Source organism: Orcinus orca, chromosome 1, assembly GCF_937001465.1.
Source record: "Orcinus orca chromosome 1, mOrcOrc1.1, whole genome shotgun sequence".
Taxonomy (NCBI): Eukaryota; Metazoa; Chordata; class Mammalia; order Artiodactyla; family Delphinidae; genus Orcinus; species Orcinus orca.
The window spans coordinates 154,716,579-154,735,835 of NC_064559.1; the positions used below are offsets into that span (position 1 = coordinate 154,716,579).

Sequence of the window (19,257 nt, forward strand, 5' to 3'; positions counted from 1 at the left end):
TTTTTTAAATGACATCATACCATGTATACTTTTGAAAGCCTACTTTTTCACTTATTATGTGCATATTTCCATGCTAATAAAAACATAGCTACAATATCACTTTAATGCTGGAGTGGGATTAAGGTGGGTGAGGGTCATGACATATTTAACCAATCCATCCTCTATTATTAAATATTTAGGCTTTGAGGTGTTTCATTATTGAGGTGTTTCATTATTTCAAAAACATTTCAACAAACATTTTTGTGCTTACATTTTTTTAAGCTCATGCCTTATTATTCGCTAGGATACATTTCTTTTGTTGTTGTTGTTGTTGCATTGGGTTTTTATTGCTGTGCATGGGCTTTCTCTAGGTGCATTGAGTGGGAGCTACTCTTCATTGAGGTGCGCTGTCTTCTCATTGGGGTGGCTTCTCTTGTTGCAGAGCACAGGCTCTAGGCACGTGGGCTTCAGTAGTTGTGGCACGCAGGCTCAGTAGTTGTGGCTCGAGGGCTCTAGAACGCAGGCTTGGTAGTTGTGGTGCACAGGTTTAGTTGCTCCGCAGCATGTGGGATCTTGCTGGACCAGGGCTTGAACCCGTGTCCCCTGCATTGGCGGGTGGATTCTTAACCACTGCGCCACCAGGGAAGTCCCGAGGACACATTTCTAATGGCAAAATTTCTTGATCGAAAGATATGTTCATATTTAAAGTTTGTTAGTGTTACCAATTGCCAACTTTCTCTTAAGAAAGTTGTACCAATTTACACACCTGCCAGCAGTATACAAGGGTATATTTTCCCCACACTCTCACCAATATAGGTTATGCTAATTCTACTTACTCTTTCTCGGTCTGGTTTGATTTCTCATGTTTTTTCAAAATTTGCATCTCATTGATTGCTAACTAGGCTAAAAATTTCATATCTTTATTATTACTTTTATTTTATATTTATGTTTTGAGTAGCCTGTTCATATCCCATGATCTCGTATTATTTGAAAACTTATATATACAGATAATCAATCCTCTTTTCACCAAAAATGTAGCATACACTTTTCTTAAATTGCTCTTTGCATTTTAAAGCCTTATTTATGGTGTTTTAAAATTTTTTACTTTACTATGCATAAAGTTTGAGATTTTTTTCCCTATAGTTAATCCATCTTTTCCTTCAGGTTTCATGCCTTCCCCACATGAGGCAGAGATTACCAGTTACCTACCAAATACTCTCTCCTCAGCTTCTTTAGCAAGGGAACAATGTATTTCTGAGCCTCCTTTGCAGTTGGGTGTGATCAGGTGAGCAGTTAGGGTCAATGACTGCAAGGGTTGTTGTGTGACCTGGGGCAAAACTCCTGAAGAGGGAGAGTTGAGGCTTCTCCCTTCTTCTTTTCTGTTGCCTAGAAGGAAACAGCTAGAGCTCCAGCAGCCATCCTGGACCACTTCCATCTTGTGGATGGAAGTCAACTTGGCAGTGGGTACGGAAGGAAGGAACCTGGAGTCCTCACAATGTTATGAAGCTGTCACACTAACCCTGGGCTGTCTACCTCCAAATTTCTTTTATACAAGAGAATAAATAAGTCACTGTAGTCAGGCCTTTGGTAAGAGCAACTCTTACTCCTAAGAGCGATTCCTAACTCATATGCCAACCCAAGGTTATATCAATATTTATTTGTATTTTTATCTACTATATTACCTCTACATTTACAGATGTACGACTGAAATGACATATAACCAAGGTTCGACAGTGTCTATAAGATAATCATTTTTGGTAGAAGCTTCTTCAAAATGATAATTGCTAGACCCCCATGTGGATAAACTGTTACACTGAATTTTAAGGAAGGATCTAATTATAGAGTTTTATTCTATCAGGCATTTTTTGAAAAAGTTAGGCCAATGATCTTGACTTGAAATACTTTTATTATACAGATCTTGAGAAATAGCTTTAATATCTTTTTTTTTTTGATGAATTACGGGCTTACATCCTAAGTTAGTTTTCAGGGGATGCAACTATAAAATGTGTATAGCTAGTTGGGAGGTTTTCAGTGTAGATAATTGGATACATATCTAAATTTGTGTAATAAAGAGCTGTATTATAGCAACATTGTACTATAGTTCCATAACAGCCAGAATTTCATTTTAAGACTATTGGTTTTAAAACATACTTTGACTATAGATATGGTTTTTCTAGAACTTGACAACACATATTATTCTTGCTTCTGGAAAAATGAGCCAGATAAGAGCGTTCAATTTAATGTAATGAATATTTCCTTGACTAGTATTTATTAAGCACCTGCTACGTATTAGTCTCTGTATTTAATCTCACAATGACTTGTAATTCAGGTAATAAAATCCCTAGTTTAGAGAGGGGGAAATTGAAGCTCAGAGGTGTTAATTCACTTGTCCAAGGACACTCACTGGCTAAATGGAAATTTCAGACGGCCTCTGAAGGCTGTTGACTCCAAATTCTAAACTCCTGTGTTACTCATACCAGGCCCTGAGCTGGACCTGAGGGAGATAAGAGATTAGTAAAACAATTTCCTTCAAGTAATATTAAAGAAAATTTGATACTTACCTGCCCCACACAGGTCCGTTATGTTAATATGAGTGGGCAAGGAACTGCCTTTCGAGTTAGCTGCAGACACGGACACAGCCCAGTTCCCAGTTCTGGGAATGACCCAGGTCCAGGAGGTGTGTTCTGTGATGTTCTGTAGTGTGGCTTTCCCCGCTGCTACCTCCTGCAAGGTCACTCGATAGTGGAGGATTTTTCCTTTTGCCTCTGATAGACTCAGATTCTGCAACAAAACACATCTCCTTACTATGTACTCTCAGACAACGTCACTGGATGCTCTATGCTAGGACCTCATGACTACCAGCAGCAGGTGGCTACACTGGAGTGACCTTTTTATTTACATCTTCTCATCTCCTCCACTGCACACTTTCATGTCTCCACCCAGCCCCGCCACTTAGAAGAAAAAATCAGTTAACATTTTTTAAAGCTAATTCTTAAAAACATATTGATTTTCCTTTCTTGCTTCAAAGTGACACTTCCTAATAGGAGAAAACTCAATTACATTCAATGGAACAAGTGAGGGATCTGGACTCAGAAGATCTGGGTTTGAGTTCCAGCTCTACCAATCACCAGCTGTGTGACCCTGGGCAAGGCATTCAGACCCTCTGAGTCTCCATTTCCAAATTTGTGAAACACACACACGTATATATTTTTACATAGAAAGTGCAATGCTGCTCCTGAAATCAAAAACAAGCTTTCTAAGAGCTAAACTAGTAAAATCCATACTTAGTGAATTGGATTAGCCATCTGTGCTAGGAAACTAAGACACTGTTTATAAATGTGTGACTAACAAGTTTTGGAACTGCAAGAATTCCAATTGAGATGGCTTGGGAACAATCCCAGAAAGTAAGCAGAAAACTAATTATTTGTACTGTAACCCTGTTTGGACAAGGACCATGGGAAGCAGAAGCATTGGAAATGGGGAGTTGCCAAGGCCTGTGTTGGCAGTGCCTGTCCATGCCTAGTGCAGGGAGAGAAAGGCATTGCTCACCAGACTTAAGCATCACAGTTTTCTTGACAAGACTCTTCCTTCCATGGGGTGTGGGGTGGCCTCAAGCCGCTGAAAGACACACCTTAGGGTTGGCAAATGCCCCTTTCTCTGGTTCTCTGCTCCCTAAGCAATCTTTTAATAATTTGGTTTCCTATGTCATTTATCGTCATTTATCTGTCAGGAGAGGCTGGGCTAACGTGAACATCTGGTTCACTTAAAATTTGTATTTTTCACTTAAAGTGAAAAAATTGGCCTTCTGATTATAATTTGGCTTCTGAAATAATTAGCACGCTGGGAGAGGATGCTCCTATCTGCTGACTCAAGCCTTCTGGTTGGCCCAACAGCTGCAATTCTCACTATAAATTAATGCATGAACATCCAGCTTTTTATATTTCAGGCTCTAGGAGCTTGAATAATGCAGATCATGCCCTAGGTACCCTTCTGGATCCACAAGGCCCAAGACTGGGTCATAAACACACTGGGTGAATGCCATGTTGTTGGGGGCATTTTTGGGCGCACGTTCAGCCGTTCCCTAGAAGACATCCTGTGTCCTGGCAAGAACTAAGAAAGCTAGCGCTGCAAACATCCATCAGCTGATCTCATAGGCCCATTGTGTGGATTAAAACAAGTGAGTGCTTTTGACATTGTGATGTTCTGAACTGTTATTAATAAACATGCCCTTTGTCATAGGAGAAAAAACAAGATAAATTAAAGCAAAAGCTGGCTAGGGAAGACCATTCCCTCAGCTCTCTCTCCATTCTTCCCTCCCTGTCCCTTGTGCAGTTCCAGAGGGACTCCCATCCCAGGCACCCCACCCAAAGGCACTCCCCAAGAGCTAACTGGGCTCACAAAGCTCCCCATTCTTGCCAGGAACCCAAGGGGCAATAGGGAAACAGCCTGCATTACCACACGCTCATTATTGTTCACAGACACCTCATCAATCTCATGCAATCCAGCGGTAGAGTGCTGACAGAAGGGAGGAAACGTCAAGTCCTCTCGGATCCAATGAACCTACCTAGAGACCGCTGTGGAAATCCAGCTGATCCCAGTGATGTAGTAAACAGAGGTGTGGGTTGGAAAGATGAGTAAATGTTCCCAGAGGGCAGGGAAGGGCTTGGACCCACCTTGCATTAGTTTTGAGTTGCAAATATCAGTGAGAAGGTGAGGATGGGGCCAAGGAGTTAGACAAATAAATATGGTATCCCTTGAGTTATGCTTGTATAAAATGTCAAGCTCCAGTTTGGCTATAAACATCTCTCAGATAACTGGTCTCCTTAACCAAACTGGAAAATGGGTCTAACTTGTCCAGCAGGGTCCATAGAATAAAAGATTCAATGAGTTCAATGAGCCAGTGGGAAAACAGGTATTTAGCTGGAGGGGCACTCAGTCTCCTGAAGCAACTAAAAAGAGTGTGATTAGGTTGGTTAAAAAAAACCCAGTCACATCAAGTTTGCGAATCCTGTATATAATGCATTACCCCTTGATGACACGTGGCCCTGACGGAATGGACTATCATCCCAGAACAACAGAACAGGAAGGGGTTCTACAGATTAACAACGAATTCAGTGTTTCATTTTATCAACGGGGAAACTAAGCCCTGGGGACAAGAGATGACTTGCTTAAGGCCACTCAGGGGACAGATAGAGGGGCTGAGAGTGGAATCCAGGGCTCCTGACTTCTGGATTCATGACCCCTCCACTCTGACTCACTGCTCCCTCTAACGGCAAGCGTGAGACAATGAACTGGTGAGTACGAGCGCCATGTTGCATAGTTGGATCCCCATTCACCCTTCTGGCCCAGAGTTGCAAAGCAACTGGAAAATCAACAGTGGGCATGAGGTCAGCAATTTGGGGAGAGTGGAGATCCAGAATTCTTTTTTTCCAGAGCCAACGAGCCCTGAGTCAGAAGGAGAGAAGCTCTGAACCGAGAAAAACCTTGGCCTGAGGAGCCAGCTGGGTCTTCTCAGATAAATTTATTTTTACTCTAGTGTTTGTTTATTTGGGTGGGTGAGAAGGGGGAATCTATCATTTATTGGGCCATACCATGAGTCAGAAGCTCTACATCCTGTCATATTTATTCCTTATAACTCCTCATTCTGATGAGGGTGCTAATGCTTAGAGAGGTTAAGAAACTGACTCAAGAAATCCCTACAAATCTAAAAAAAAAAAAAAAAAAGGTTCTGAAGAACCTAGGGGCAGGACAGGAACAAAGACGCAGACTTAGAGAACGGACTTGAGGACACGGAGAGGGGAACAGTAAGCTGGGACGAAGTGAGAGACTGGCATGGACATATATACACTACCAAACGTAAAGTAGATAGCTAGTGGGAAGCAGCCACATAGCACAGGGAGATCAGCTCGGTGCTTTGTGACCACCTAGAGGGGTGGGATAGGGAGGGTGGGAGGGAGGGAGATGCAAGAGGGAGGAGATATGGGAACATATGTGTATAGCTGATTCACTTTGTTATAAAGCAGAAACGAACACACCATTGTAAAGCAATTATACTCCAATAAAGATGTTAAAAAAAATTAATTAGGGCTTCCTTGGTGGCGCAGTGGTTGAGAGTCCGCCTGCCGAGGCAGGGGACACGGGTTCGTGCCCTGGTCCGGAAAGATCCCACATGCCGCGGAGCGGCTGGGCCCGTGAGCCATGGCCACTGGGCCTGAGCGCCCGGAGCCTGTGCTCCGCAACGGGAGAGGCCACAGCAGTGAGAGGCCCGCGTACCGCAAAAAAAAAAAAAAAAAAAAAAAAAAAATTAATTCAAAAAAAACTCCCTACAGAAAGGTAATGCGATATTTTAGTGCGCCCCCTGGTGGATATGAGAGAGGAGGGCGATATCCAGACGGAGTCTGGGGTCCCTAGGAGCATCTCAAAGACAGGGTACTTCCTGCCCCTTCTTGGGCAGTGCTGAGAGTGGGTTTCAAGCCAGTGGTCCTACTGTTGTTGTCACCCTCTCCTACTGGTAAGAATACATTAAAAAGGAAAAGCTGCCCACTGCCTCTCTCCCTTCAGTCTTCTTTCTGCTCTGCCCTGTGGAAAATGATCTAAACTTAGTGAGCGTAGCCTTTCTGACTTCGCTTTGTCTGAGAAGCAAAGAGTGAACAGCTCCCTCATAAACCATTATAAGAATTCTGCTGCCTGAAAAGGCTTTCAGCATCAAAAATAACTTGGTGAATGTAATCCAAGAAAGGACAAAGTCTGATGCATTTGTGAATGCGTGCCCCGTTTGTGTTTTGAAGTATATTATAGGAAAGGTGTTTCTGTGAATTGATAAATCATTTCCTCTTAAGACTTCAAAAAAACTACTGTACTTATAATAAAGTAATATTTTATTTCTGAACTTCCCCTGATGCAAATAATAACTTTTAAAAAACTGCTAGAGCTTAGCCTGTATCAGAGAAGAGAGTCTGTAATCAAGACCCCTTGGAAAGCTGGGCAGTTTGAATACTTATTAGTCACAGCTTTATCTGTGAAGATTTTTTGGGTTTTTTTGGTTCTGGAACACTGCTGACTTGGTTCTTGTTATTCGGGAAGATCTTTTGCTTTTCTGCTCCACCACCTAGCAGCCACATGACCTTGGGCAAGTTATTTCACCTCTCTGAGCCTCAATTTCCTCATCTGTAAAATGAGGATAATTCTATATCCAGCATAGGCTTATTGGAGGATTCAATGAGCTAAGGGAAGTAAACTGTTTCAAAAGAGTGTTTGGTGCATGAGAGATATGAAGACACTTGGTGGGTACTCTTCTCTCACTTAACTCTAATATAAAAATCATCATAATTGGCACTTTTCCCATCGTATTTATATGGCTCTTCTATTAATCTTGACCTGGCTTATACCACAGCTCTCTATGGAAGTTTCACCAGTGCCATACAGTTGATTACAAAGTATATGCAATGTGTGGGTTTAAGTCTGGGTACCTTGACTTCAGAACTTATGACTGCCTTCAGCAACCCCAGTCCAAAGTGAAGACAATCCTCACCTGGAAGTTTTAAAAATCACTGTACTGGAAATTTCCATCTGTGGACCTATCTCCCCACTAGCCTGTCAGTTCTTCTTTGCATCCTCAGTGTCATGACCAGTGTCCGCCTCCTAAGAATGACCTGGCAAACACTTTTCACAATTCTTATTTTCATACCAACCTCATGTTATATATACTTTTATTATCTGCACGGTACTCATGAGGCAAGTAAGGCACAGAGAGTTTAAGCGCCTTGCTCAGGAACACACAGTAAGTGGTAAAGCTGGAGCTTGAACCCAGCTAGCACAGCTGCTCTATCTGGAGAATGAAGTCTTAACTGCTGGCATGCTGGCACGTAGTAGGCATCCCCCAGGTGTTCCGCTACTCTGAACTGATTTAATTGATAGTCATACCTCCTGGTCGTTACCCGGGCATAATGATGTCTATCTTGTTTTACAGCTAGAAAACAGCAAAATAATGGAAACTTTTTAAGAGCAAAGCTTTAACTCCCCTTCCATCTCTGTTTTCTATCTTCTGTTAATTCTCTGCTACTTACTCTTATCTTTGTCACTGACCACATTCTGCTATCCAACCCAAATTCCCTGCATTGCATCTGGTACAGTATGTGTGACTAGTAAGCAAGGGAAAGCAACCTGTTCTGTCTGAAAATATCTCCAGAAATGCTGTGCCAGCCTGTGATGAGACAGGGTTGGGAAAGGGAAGGAGAGAGAGTTGAATACTGCAGCAAAACTAATCTTCCCATCTGCTGCTTTTGTATTTAAACATTGATTCTGAGGTTGGATACCTCCTATAATTATATAAGGGCCTCAGGCTCCTGGAAGCCAATCTTCCCTGGGGATTTACAATAGACCTTTGTCCTCCATCAATATAAACCAGGTTACAAATAATACTGTCTACTTTTACTGAATCCCTTTCATATGAGGAGGCCAAAGAATTCATCCCTTCAGTGCAATGTGATACAGGTTGGAATATTCTTCTTTCACCAAAGACAAAGACAGGGAGAAAGAGACCAAGTGAATGTACTGAATAAGCCGCTTCTGGTCTCAACAGTCTGAGGCTGTGCTGTAAACTGGTGTACGGGGCTGGCTCTTTTCTCTTTCTTCTTGACTTCTATGGTTCGAGGGTAGCTGTTTATCCAAATGAATTACTTCATTGAACAAGTGAATATAAAACACCCAGTTTTTTCCCCACCTTTGGAACCAAAAGATTCCCTATCTCTCTTCTATCTTGCTTGTTAAGGCTCAGGACACTGGTTGTTGTCCACTACAGGAGGGAGCTCTGCAGCCTTCAAAACGGGGCTCTCCTGACCTGAGACAGGCTGCTATCTGGAGGGTGAGCCCCTGGCCACTGTGCCATACTGGCACTTAGTAGACACACCAGTTGTCAAAGACATAGTAGGAAAAAGAGAATGTAAAATAGCTCATTCATATTTTTAAAATCAATTACATGTTGAAATGATAACATTCCAAATATATCTGCAAGTAAAATATATTATTAAAATCGTCCCCCTGTTTCTTTTTACTTTCTAAAATGTGGCTACAAGAAAGTTTTTTTTTCTTTTTTTTTTTTGCTGTTCGCGGGCCTCTCACCGCTGTGGCCCCTCCCGTTGCAGAGCACAGGCTCAGCGGCCATGGCTCACGGGCCCGGCCACTCCGCAGCATGTGGGATCTTCCAGGAACCGGGGCACGAACCCGCGTCCCCCGCATGGGCAGGCGGACTCCCAACCACTGCGCCACCAGGGAAGCCCTACAAGAAAGTTTTAAATTATGCATGTGGCTTGCATCCGTGGCCTGCTTTATATTTCTATGGGATAGCACTTCACTAATGTGATCCTTCAAGCCGAAGTCGTGTCCCCAGGGGTTCTCCTGTCAAATGTTCTCCCATCCTTGTCCTGACTAACTTGTTCTTCTGGGGAGCTCCAGTATTAACTTCTCTTTTTTTTTAGGGTCAGAAAACTTTAATAACACCTGGACAGAATCAATACTAACAATTTAAGGGGCAGTTTATACGTGATATTTTCTAAAGATTTAAACTATTCCAAAAGATTTTATCCTTAAAATTGTTTAAAAAAACAAGCTAACAAACAAAAACTTCACCCTATTTAACCCTCAGCAACTCGACTGTGGACTCACTTTACCCACACCTCGAAATCCTTCCAACCAATTAAGAAACTAAAAAGCAGAAACTCACGTGGGATTCTGACTGTCAGGCCTATCTTTCGATGTGTAGACTCTCCTATGCCCTTTGTCCTTCTGATGCTCCATCTTTTAACTGCAGTGACTCGCTCATTGCCTGAGCTCCACTTTGTTCTATGGTTCACAAAGTTAGTCAGCTGCATGGAGAATGGACGATGCTGAAATCTGCAGTATTACATTCTGAAAGGTCCTCTCCGACTCCTCACTCCTTCCCCTGCCTGGCCATCATCCCCCCCAGCCGAACCTTGAACCCCTCCTTGAACCTGAGGGCCCTCACCACCTCCTTGCTATTTCTGTCCTCCTGCTGGACTGTGAGCTCAAGGGCATGGAGCCTGGACCTGGCTTGTTCACTTCCATATCCCCACATGCAGCACGGGCTCTAGGCCTAAAGAGGGGTTTTCATGTATGTGTTTGCTTGAATGAATAAATGAATGAGTGAGTGAATGAAGGAGTGAATTCAGCTCCATCTGCACACAGGTATTTCTCTTCCAGACCCATGGCCCAAACCACCATTTCAGAAAGTTTGTGACTTGCTATGATCGAGACAGTGAGAGGACACTGAAGAAATTTACAGAGGAAATTGGAAAGGTTAATGTGGCTTTAACCCATCGTCATATCTTTTCATACATCATCCCCATATATATGCGAAGTGACTTTCTTCTTAAAGGATAGAAGCTGTATTAACTGAAGGAAAAGTGTGCTGGAATCATGGATTGAAATGCTTTGTCAAAGCAAAGGAAACGGTATGAAAGTTTGTGCAGAAGGAGATGATAGAGGGAATCTGAGGGAAAGAATTGGTGACACTCCTCCCCCCACCCCTTAAAGGGCTCTAACCCAACACTGAGGCTGTTGGTAACACAGCAACAGTTTCTACCTGCTATTGCATTTACTGTTTTAACAACACCCAGGTGTTTTTGCTTGATTCATAGATTAGGTTCTACTTTTTGGCTTCAACATAGAAAGTATTTTTTCTCTTAAAAGCAACTATGGGGACCTCCCTGGCGGTCCAGTGGTTACGACTCTGGCTTGCACTGCCAGGGGCATGGGTTCGATCCCTGGTTGGGGAACTAAGATCCTGCAAGCTACGTGGTGTGGCCAAAAATTTAAAACTAAAAAATTTTTAAAAAGCAACTATGGCAAAAAATAGTACAGGATATTTTTGAGGAAATGGAGTTTTTCGGAGAAACCAAGGTGTGGGAAAATGAGTAACTATGTGGGAACCAGAACATCAAAGGTCTCCTTTACCCTCAACATATTCGCACACCCACCTTCATAAATCACACGCATATAGATACATTCATACACATTCACACTCAAACACCCACACATATACACCCACACTTATACCCACATGTATCCCACACACACCTTCACACTTACTCACTGCGGAGGGTGATTCACATGTTGGACTTTAACACCTAATGTGATGGTGTCAGGAGGTGGGGCCTCTGCAAGTTGATTAGGCCCTGAGGGTGGAGCCCCCATGGGTGGGATTAGCACTCTCTAAGAGACCCCAGAATGCCGTCTAGCCCCTTCCACCACGTGAGGATACAACAGAAGTCTGCAACACAGAAGAGTGCCCTCACCCAACCATGCTGGCAGCTGGATCTCAGACTTCCAGCCTCCAGAACTGTGAGAAATTGATCTCTGTTATTTATAAGCCCCTAGTCTATGGTATTTTATTATACTAAGACACATACATGCATAACATACATGCCCGCACACACACACACGCACTCACATATACACACCCACACACTCACATCCCTCCCACACATACAAAACTCCCACGCATTCACACACATGTGCACTCACTCACATATACAACACACATGCACACACACCACTCCAGACACGCACATTCACACATCCTCAACTCCCTCCACACACACCGGGGCTGCACCCATTCAGCACCAAGCTGTTCTCCCCTAGTGTAAACATCCTACAAAAATGAAAGGTCATCTCACTTCTCCCTATCTGCAAGAGAAACGTGTTCTCTCTTTGTTCACAGGCTGATGGGGTTTTACTTGGGGCTTCCTCTGGTGCCAAAGCCCCAAATTCCCCTTTGCAGTGGCGGGGCGTCCCCCTTATCTGGTTTCCCAGTATTGATCAAAGTGAAAAAAGAAAAATCAGCCACCACACACGTCTTTGCTTCCTTTCCCCAGTGTGGTCTGACTGAGGCCCCACCACAAAGCACTTGATCCGGCTACAGTGTTTCTTTCTAGCCTGAGGTTTAGATGAGTTCCTTGTGTCACAGCACAGCCCTGTATGTGAGACTCCCAAGCCTGCCTAAGGGGGGCAAGAGGAATCCCCAGGCGGATGAGTGGGAGAGGGGTGGTTCCAGAGGGCAGTATTTCCGCCCAGGAAAGGCTTCCAGCACAAGCACCACATCATGGAATCCTCTCATGGGAAATCACTTCCCCTCCCTAGACCTCAGTTTCCGTGTTTGTAAAACGAGTGTTAGAACTGCATGCTGCTTAAATGCCCTTTGGCTCTAGAGGTCTGGGATTCGTGGTTCTGGGGTCCAGAGCAGGACTGCTCATCTCAGCAACTCCAGCTGGGGTTTAATTGCCTCTCCCAGGTGGGTGGAGAGGCAGTTGAAGAAGCCCAGGATTCGACAGAGAAGGACTAAATCCTGCAATGACCCTATAAAACTGAAGACTGGGTCCAACTTTCCTTTCTCAGGCTGGACCATCACTGAAGGTTTTGAAGGTGCCCTGTCACGACTACCATCTGGCACAAGGTTATAGAAGCTTCTAGTATTTACATTTTTGGTTTCTTATTCAAGTCGATTCCAGTCCAAAGCATCCTTCTTGGGCCCACAATTCTGGCTCCACAAAAGGAAAGATTTTCTAACTTCTCAATAAGAGATGCCATCGAGGCATGGGCTTCCTCCAAAGCGATTCTCCCTGTCCCAGAAGGTCCCAGCTATGTGTCTGTCCTGGCTGGGCTGGGAGCAATGTTTATGAGAGAAAGCGTGGACTAGCAGAGCTTTAAAGCCTCTTTGAATTTCAAGGCTTCATTTCAGAATCTAAGCTTCGTGAGGAATAGCGACAGGATCAAGATGAGTAGCAGAGAGGAGTTTGCATACACAAGCTTGCTAAGCATTACCTGTTGGCTAACAAATAATTATTTTGACTTTGCTCTGACGTTGGTTTCAGGGTACCCTGCTCATGCCTGTTCTAAATTCTCTCTGTGACCGTATACACAGATATAGCACCAGGCACATTGCTTACCCTGTTAGGATAAAAATCATGATGCAGTATCATTTAATTTTTCCTTGGTGGCCCCCGTGATTTTTCTGCATTTGTGTCTTCTCATTGACTGGGCCCTATGACGGCCTTGTCAGCTCTGCAGGTACCAGGCTCATTACCCTCATTCTATCGAGAGAAACCCTAGAGTAGAGAGGAGTGAAATGGGACCAGAACAGAGTATCTTTTCAGATAACTGTAAAGTACATTTTGGGAGGAGGGATCTTTATGGGAGGAAGAATATTCGTTTTAACCAGTCGCTTACTTCTGAAAATGAAAACCAATAGCCAGGAATTGAGCTGGGTTCTTCTATACTATTTACAAATCACGGCTGCTCTAAACGCCTTGCTTTAGGAATAATCTTGCTATTAACAATGCTTTATTTTAAGATAAATTTTAAGCTGCAGCTTTAGTTTCGAAGGGAAGAACTTGATTATGACTCACCAAGCTATTTATAGTAGACTCCTCTTATGCCAGACATTTTGTGTGTGTGTGAGAGAGAGAAAGGGAAAGAGGGAGCAAGAGCTCATTTCTTAAAACTGAAGAAGATTGCAATTATCAAAATCTATCAAGCTAACCCCACCAGAGGACTTCATTAGTCTGACTTCTGGTTTCATGCTCATCAGCTTCATAATTCCAAAACTGTTTATTTGCCCTTAACTAGAAGAACTGTCGTAAAAGGGATGTAAGTTTTGGGAAATAAAACCTCTTCTTATGAACATGCCAATTAGTAGCTCAATTCAAATAGTTATTTTTTTGGACAAAGATGAGTCATGCTGTAGCAGAAAGAGCGCTGGATGGGTTTCAGTCCCAGCTCTGCACTTAGTAGGTGGGTGACTTTGAGAAGAACCTCCTTTCTTGGACTCTCAGTGTTTTCATGTGTTAGTGGGGATACTAGTATGTACCTCTTAGAGTTTCTGTAAGGATTAAGTGAAATGATAATGCCAGCTTTCAGTACTCTGTAAAACTTTTACATTTTGTAATAACATTAGGCCTCATTGTTTTCTGGAAGGTTGTCCAGTTTACTACTGTTTTACTACTATTCGTAAGGGCTGCTTCCTTTTCCTATTCCTATTATTTTCTACTATTATTAGTATTCCTGAGGTAGAGCAGCTTTTTTTCCATCCTTTCCCTTTTCAATGACCATAGAAAACATATTGTTTTCCATTTGGTTTTTTTTTTTAACATCGTTATTGGAGTATAATTGCTTTACAGTGGTGTGTTAGTTTCTGCTTCATAACAAAGTGAATCAGCTACACATATACATATATCCCCATATCTCCTCCCTCTTGAGTCTCCCTCCCACCCTCCCTACCCCACCCCTCTAGGTGGTCACAAAGCACCGAGCTGATCTCCCTGTGCTATGCAGCTGCTTCCCACTAGCTATCTATTTTACATTTGGTAGTGTATATATGTCCATGCCATTCTCTCATTTTGTCCCAGAATGTTCCTCCTCCTTGTGTCCTGAAGTCCATTCTCTACATCTGCGTCTTTATTCCTGTCCTGCCCCTAGGTTCTTCAGAACCTTTTTTTTTAGATTCCATATATATGTGTTAGCATACGGTATTTGTTTTTCTCTTTCTGACTTACTTCACTCTGTATGACAGACTCTAGATCCATCCACCTCACTACAAATAACTCAATTTCATTTCTTTTTATGGCTGAGTAATATTCCATTGTATATATGTACCACATCTTCTTTATCCATTCATCCAATGATGGACACTTAGGTTGCTTCCATGTCCTGGTTATTGTAAATAGTGCTGCAGTGAACATTGTGGTACATGACTCTTTTTGAGTTATGGTTTTCTCAGGGTATATGCCCAGTAGTGGGATTGGTGGGTTATGTGATAGTTCTATTTGTAGTTTTTTAAGGAACCTCCATACTGTTTTCCATAGTGGCTGTATTAATTTACATTCCCACCAACAGTGCAAGAGGGTTCCCTTTTCTCCACACCCTCTCCAGCATTTATTGTTTGTAGATTTTTTGATGATGCCCATTCTGACTGGTGTGAGGTGATACCTCATTGTAGTTTTGATTTGCAAGAAGCCATATTCTTAAACATCCACAGCTTTAATTTCCCCACAAATGAATAAGTGAGGTTGCATGGTCACTGTTGGGCATATTGTATGAATCAGAAGAGAAGGTGTACTGAGTGGGGTCAAAGGGTGGACATGCTCGGGGATGGGAGGGAACCTTGATCTGACTGGAAGTGGGTGAGGGAAAGATGTGATTGTGTGGAGGCAGGAAGTCAGAGTTCTCACCCTTGTTTGGGAAAAATAAATGACACAGAATCAAGCATCATGAGGATCTGGCTGAGAAAATGAGCTCCAACACAAACTCTGAAGGCTCATACCAAAGCCACTATGGAAACAGAAGGTCTTTTTCTGGCCTTGAAACTTATCATTCAAATATGTAATTCTCTTCATATGTCAATTATACCTCAATAAAAACAAAACAAAAAACCCAAATCTATAATTCTCCTGAATTTTAAGTGGACACTGCAAACTTACCTTCCAGAAAAGAGAAATCTGTTGTCTATTGTATTCAATGTGCTGTCTCATGTACCAGACATCTAATGTTCCAGTAGGCTCTGTTTTGAAGGGGGAAAAAAAACAGTTTCATATATACATATATATCTATACAATATGAAGACTTTGGAAGTCAATTGGTTATTCATTAAATAATTCAGGGGGAGTAGGATTATAGGATAATTTCAATTTTCTTTGTGTCCCAGTATCTTCCTTTTTCTGCTGTTACACAATGAACATGTATATATCTTTGACTACAGAAGTCAGAAAAAACAAGGTTACCTTGAAGACAAATTTTAAAAAATGACGAGGAAATTAGATTCTTAACTTACTCTTAAAACGTGTATTAGTAAAACAACTCAAAGAAAGTACGTCTGGTTAATTCTTTTTTATTGGAATGCAGAAAGAATTCTCAATAGAAAAATAAACATAAATCATAAGGGAAACATTTTTTTGATCCTGTAAAAATACAAAATACAAATGATGAACTTTGTGTTCATCTCCGTTCCTGAACTTATGCTGGAGTATAATTATTTGGTTTTATGATCACTAGACAATAATCTATTTGTAAGGAGGCCTATCTCATTCATCTTAATACTCCTCATACCTAGCACAATGCTTAGAATGTAACAGACTCCCAGTTACTCTTTGTTAAATGATGAATAAGCAAATGAAAAAACCAGGCAATATTATCTACTTGATGCTGAAACACAGGCTGAACTCATAGAAGAAATAATCACCAATCCATAAGACGATGGTCAAATATTACCTAATTTAATTTGAGAAAGTCAATAGAACATACTTGAAAAGAAACTGAATAATCAACTCCTGTGTCTAAGAGTGTGTGTGTGTGTGTGTGTGTGTGTGTGTGTGTGTGTGTGTGTGTGTGTGTGTATGAATGGGTCAAGTAGTTTTACTTCTCCCACTGTCAGATTTGTTTTGATTTACAGCCAGGGGTGGAATCAGCAGAAGCAATCCCTGAAAACGGCTTCAATTGCACCAATTTTACTTGTGTAACAGTGACATTCAGAGTATATTAGGGTGAGGCTATCTTGGGGTTCCTTTTGGAGCAGCAAGTTCCATTTAACCAGATGGAAATTTCCAGAAACTAAGTCCCATCTGGAGAGCAGAAGACAAACAGCCAGAGAGGGGAGAAGAGAAAGAAGGACAGGGAGGGAGCACATGTCCCAGCACATACTATGGGCAGGCCCTTTGTGGGCCCATTCAATTACATCTCCCGTCCTCCTCAGCCCCGTGATGCACTAGCTTCAGTGCAGTGGTTAAAGTGTGAGCTCCAGAGCCAGACTGTCTATGGGCAAATCCCAGCTCTGTGATCCTGAACAAATGTTTACCATGTCCTCAAGCCAGGTTCCTCATCTGTCAAATGAGGACAGTAATTCTACACATCAGATGGGGCTGTTGTGAGAATGTAAATGAACGGAAGAGTGCTGACACATGCTAAGTACTCAGTAAATTTTGCTGCTGTGTTTTCTTCCTTTGAGAACTGAAGTACTGAGAAGCTAAGGAACTTGATCAAGGTTCCAGAACTAATCATTGGAGAAGCCAGGCTTTGAACACAGCTCTGTTTTATCACATAGCCTGTGCTCTTTGCGCTGCATCATGTGGTTGCCTGGCTCTGTGAAGGGTTATGATTTCTCTATAAAACTTACATCCTCCATCAGGTACACCTTTCTATTCTCTTCCTTTGTCACTTCCTCTTCCTGCCTCTCTCGCCTTTGTCTCTCTTTTTTTATTTCTAAACATTCACTTCTTTTCTTCCCCTTCTCTTCCCACCAGTGGTAGTATTTACCCTTGCAGCCAGGAATTAGAAGTAAGAAATGTGTACAGAAGACATTCTGAAAGTGCTCTCAATCGTTCAGGATTACAGGGAGCCAGGAGTCAAGCTCAGAACTTTTTTTCTGCTAGTCCAGATGCATAAAAGGAAAAAAGCACAGGCAACAGAAGGAAAGGGGGCCTGACATTTATTAACCACCTACCATGTGCCAGGTAATCTTTGGATACTTTATATGCATGATCTCACTTAATCCTCACACAAGGCAGAGGGTACATGTGATTATACCTGTTTTGCAGCTGAGGACAAGGAGGTTGACAAATGTTAAGTGATTTACAAAAAGCGTGGAGCTGGTGATGGCAAAGCTAAGAGCCGAGCCCAGGTCTCACTGTCTCCAAAGACCCCGCTCGTCCGTTACAGTCCACCGTGTTGAGCAAAGATCTGAACACTCCACAAACTAGATAATCCAGACATTGACTACATAATCAGGATTTGGAAACTTGGGTGTGCTCAATGTCAAAGCCAGTGGACGTGTTCCATGGTGCTAAATGTCTTCAGTCAATTACATATTGGTAAGAAATTTAAAGGGAACACTCATTGCCTCATTGCCTCTCATTGTCACTCATTGCCTCTACAACCTACCAGATTATCACAGAGCTAAGAATCAAATTCTAGAGTCATATTTTGTTCACAGGATAAATTGCAAGTGAAGCTGAAATTTTAATGGTGCCCACTTGCAGCATAAGCCTCTATGGGAGAGAAATCATTAGCTAAATCTGTATGAGTGTCAAGCGTAAAATTTCATGACCAGGAATGTCAAACCATTTCTGCTTAGAGCAACTTAAGGGCTAATATTAGAGACAATCTTTGACATTCAACTGTCATAAAATCACTTAAAGTCCTAACCTCAGTGTTATCTAACAAAAGACAGATAAAACTACTATGGGTAGACGAGAAAAGGTAAGTCAAAGGCCCATATGTCCAAGTGACAAAAAAAAGATGGGTACAAATGATTAAAAATATGAATATTGAGAAATGGAAGTCAGTTCTCCTGAGATGAATGTACCTTCAAGGTAAAGGAAAAAACCACTGGGTTAAAGAGGAGGGAATCACCAATATGAAAAAAGAGGACATCCTAAATTAAGCAGAAGATCAGTTTAACTGACCTAACTGACCTCGAGGGTTCTTTCAACTCTAAATCCCAAGATTCTAGGATTCTGTGAAACAGCACATGTGGTAAATAAATCAGGGCCAAGCCATGTGCTGCTTCTGAGGTTAGCATCCGTCTCTGAAGCCAAGGCAAGTGCAAGGGCGTAAACAAGAGCAATTGAATTGCAAGTGGAAAGCAATCCCTCCACAGAGATTTGAGCAGGCAGTGGAGTGGAGTAGAAAGATCTCTAAGAACAGTGAAAATGGAGAATTTAACACAAAGTAAATATGAAAAAGGAATATCTTGAGAGATTTCAGGTAGTGGGCTAAATTGAACCCATGAGAATATTTTGGTCCAAACCATGCTCCAAGCAGGACAAGATAGAGATAAGTCATTTGCCATCTTGGTTACTCCACGTCCACTCTTTGGGCTGTGATACGTTTCTCTAAAATCTAGTTTCAAATAACTCAAACAGATTTACAAACACCCATTTGCTTAAACAATTTTTTAGTGGTATACTCTTGCCTTTATATGTTACCCCCTGCTATGTCTCCATGGGAAGCCCTACACAGATGCTCCCACCCTTCCTCCTCTTTGATAACTTTCAACAGTTGGTTCACTCTCTCTTTCCACTCCTTTCTGTCACCATTTTTGGTGGCTCATCATCCACCCTGGTGTTCCTTCCCAATGGCTGGTACTGTCCCTCCCTCCACCTGCTCACTTCCAATGATCTGATTCTCTCAACTTCTTCACTGAGCAAAAGGAAGCAATCAGAGAGGGATTCCCTAATCTTTCCACCCTGGAAACTTTCGAACTTCCCCATCAAT

The 19,257-nt window shown here is 42.3% G+C and overlaps 1 protein-coding gene across 1 annotated transcript in view; it reads right to left on the reverse strand.

Annotated features, from left to right (window-relative positions):
- Positions 1-19,257, reverse strand: part of IL12RB2 (interleukin 12 receptor subunit beta 2) — an 84,311-nt gene that overhangs the window by 36,057 nt on the left and 28,997 nt on the right. The window contains exons 8-9 of the mRNA XM_004280762.4: positions 15,471-15,550; positions 2,541-2,760 (exon numbers count right to left, since the gene is read on the reverse strand). Coding sequence (XP_004280810.1) covers positions 2,541-2,760; positions 15,471-15,550 — 300 coding nt within the window. The remainder of the gene's footprint in view (positions 1-2,540; positions 2,761-15,470; positions 15,551-19,257) is intronic.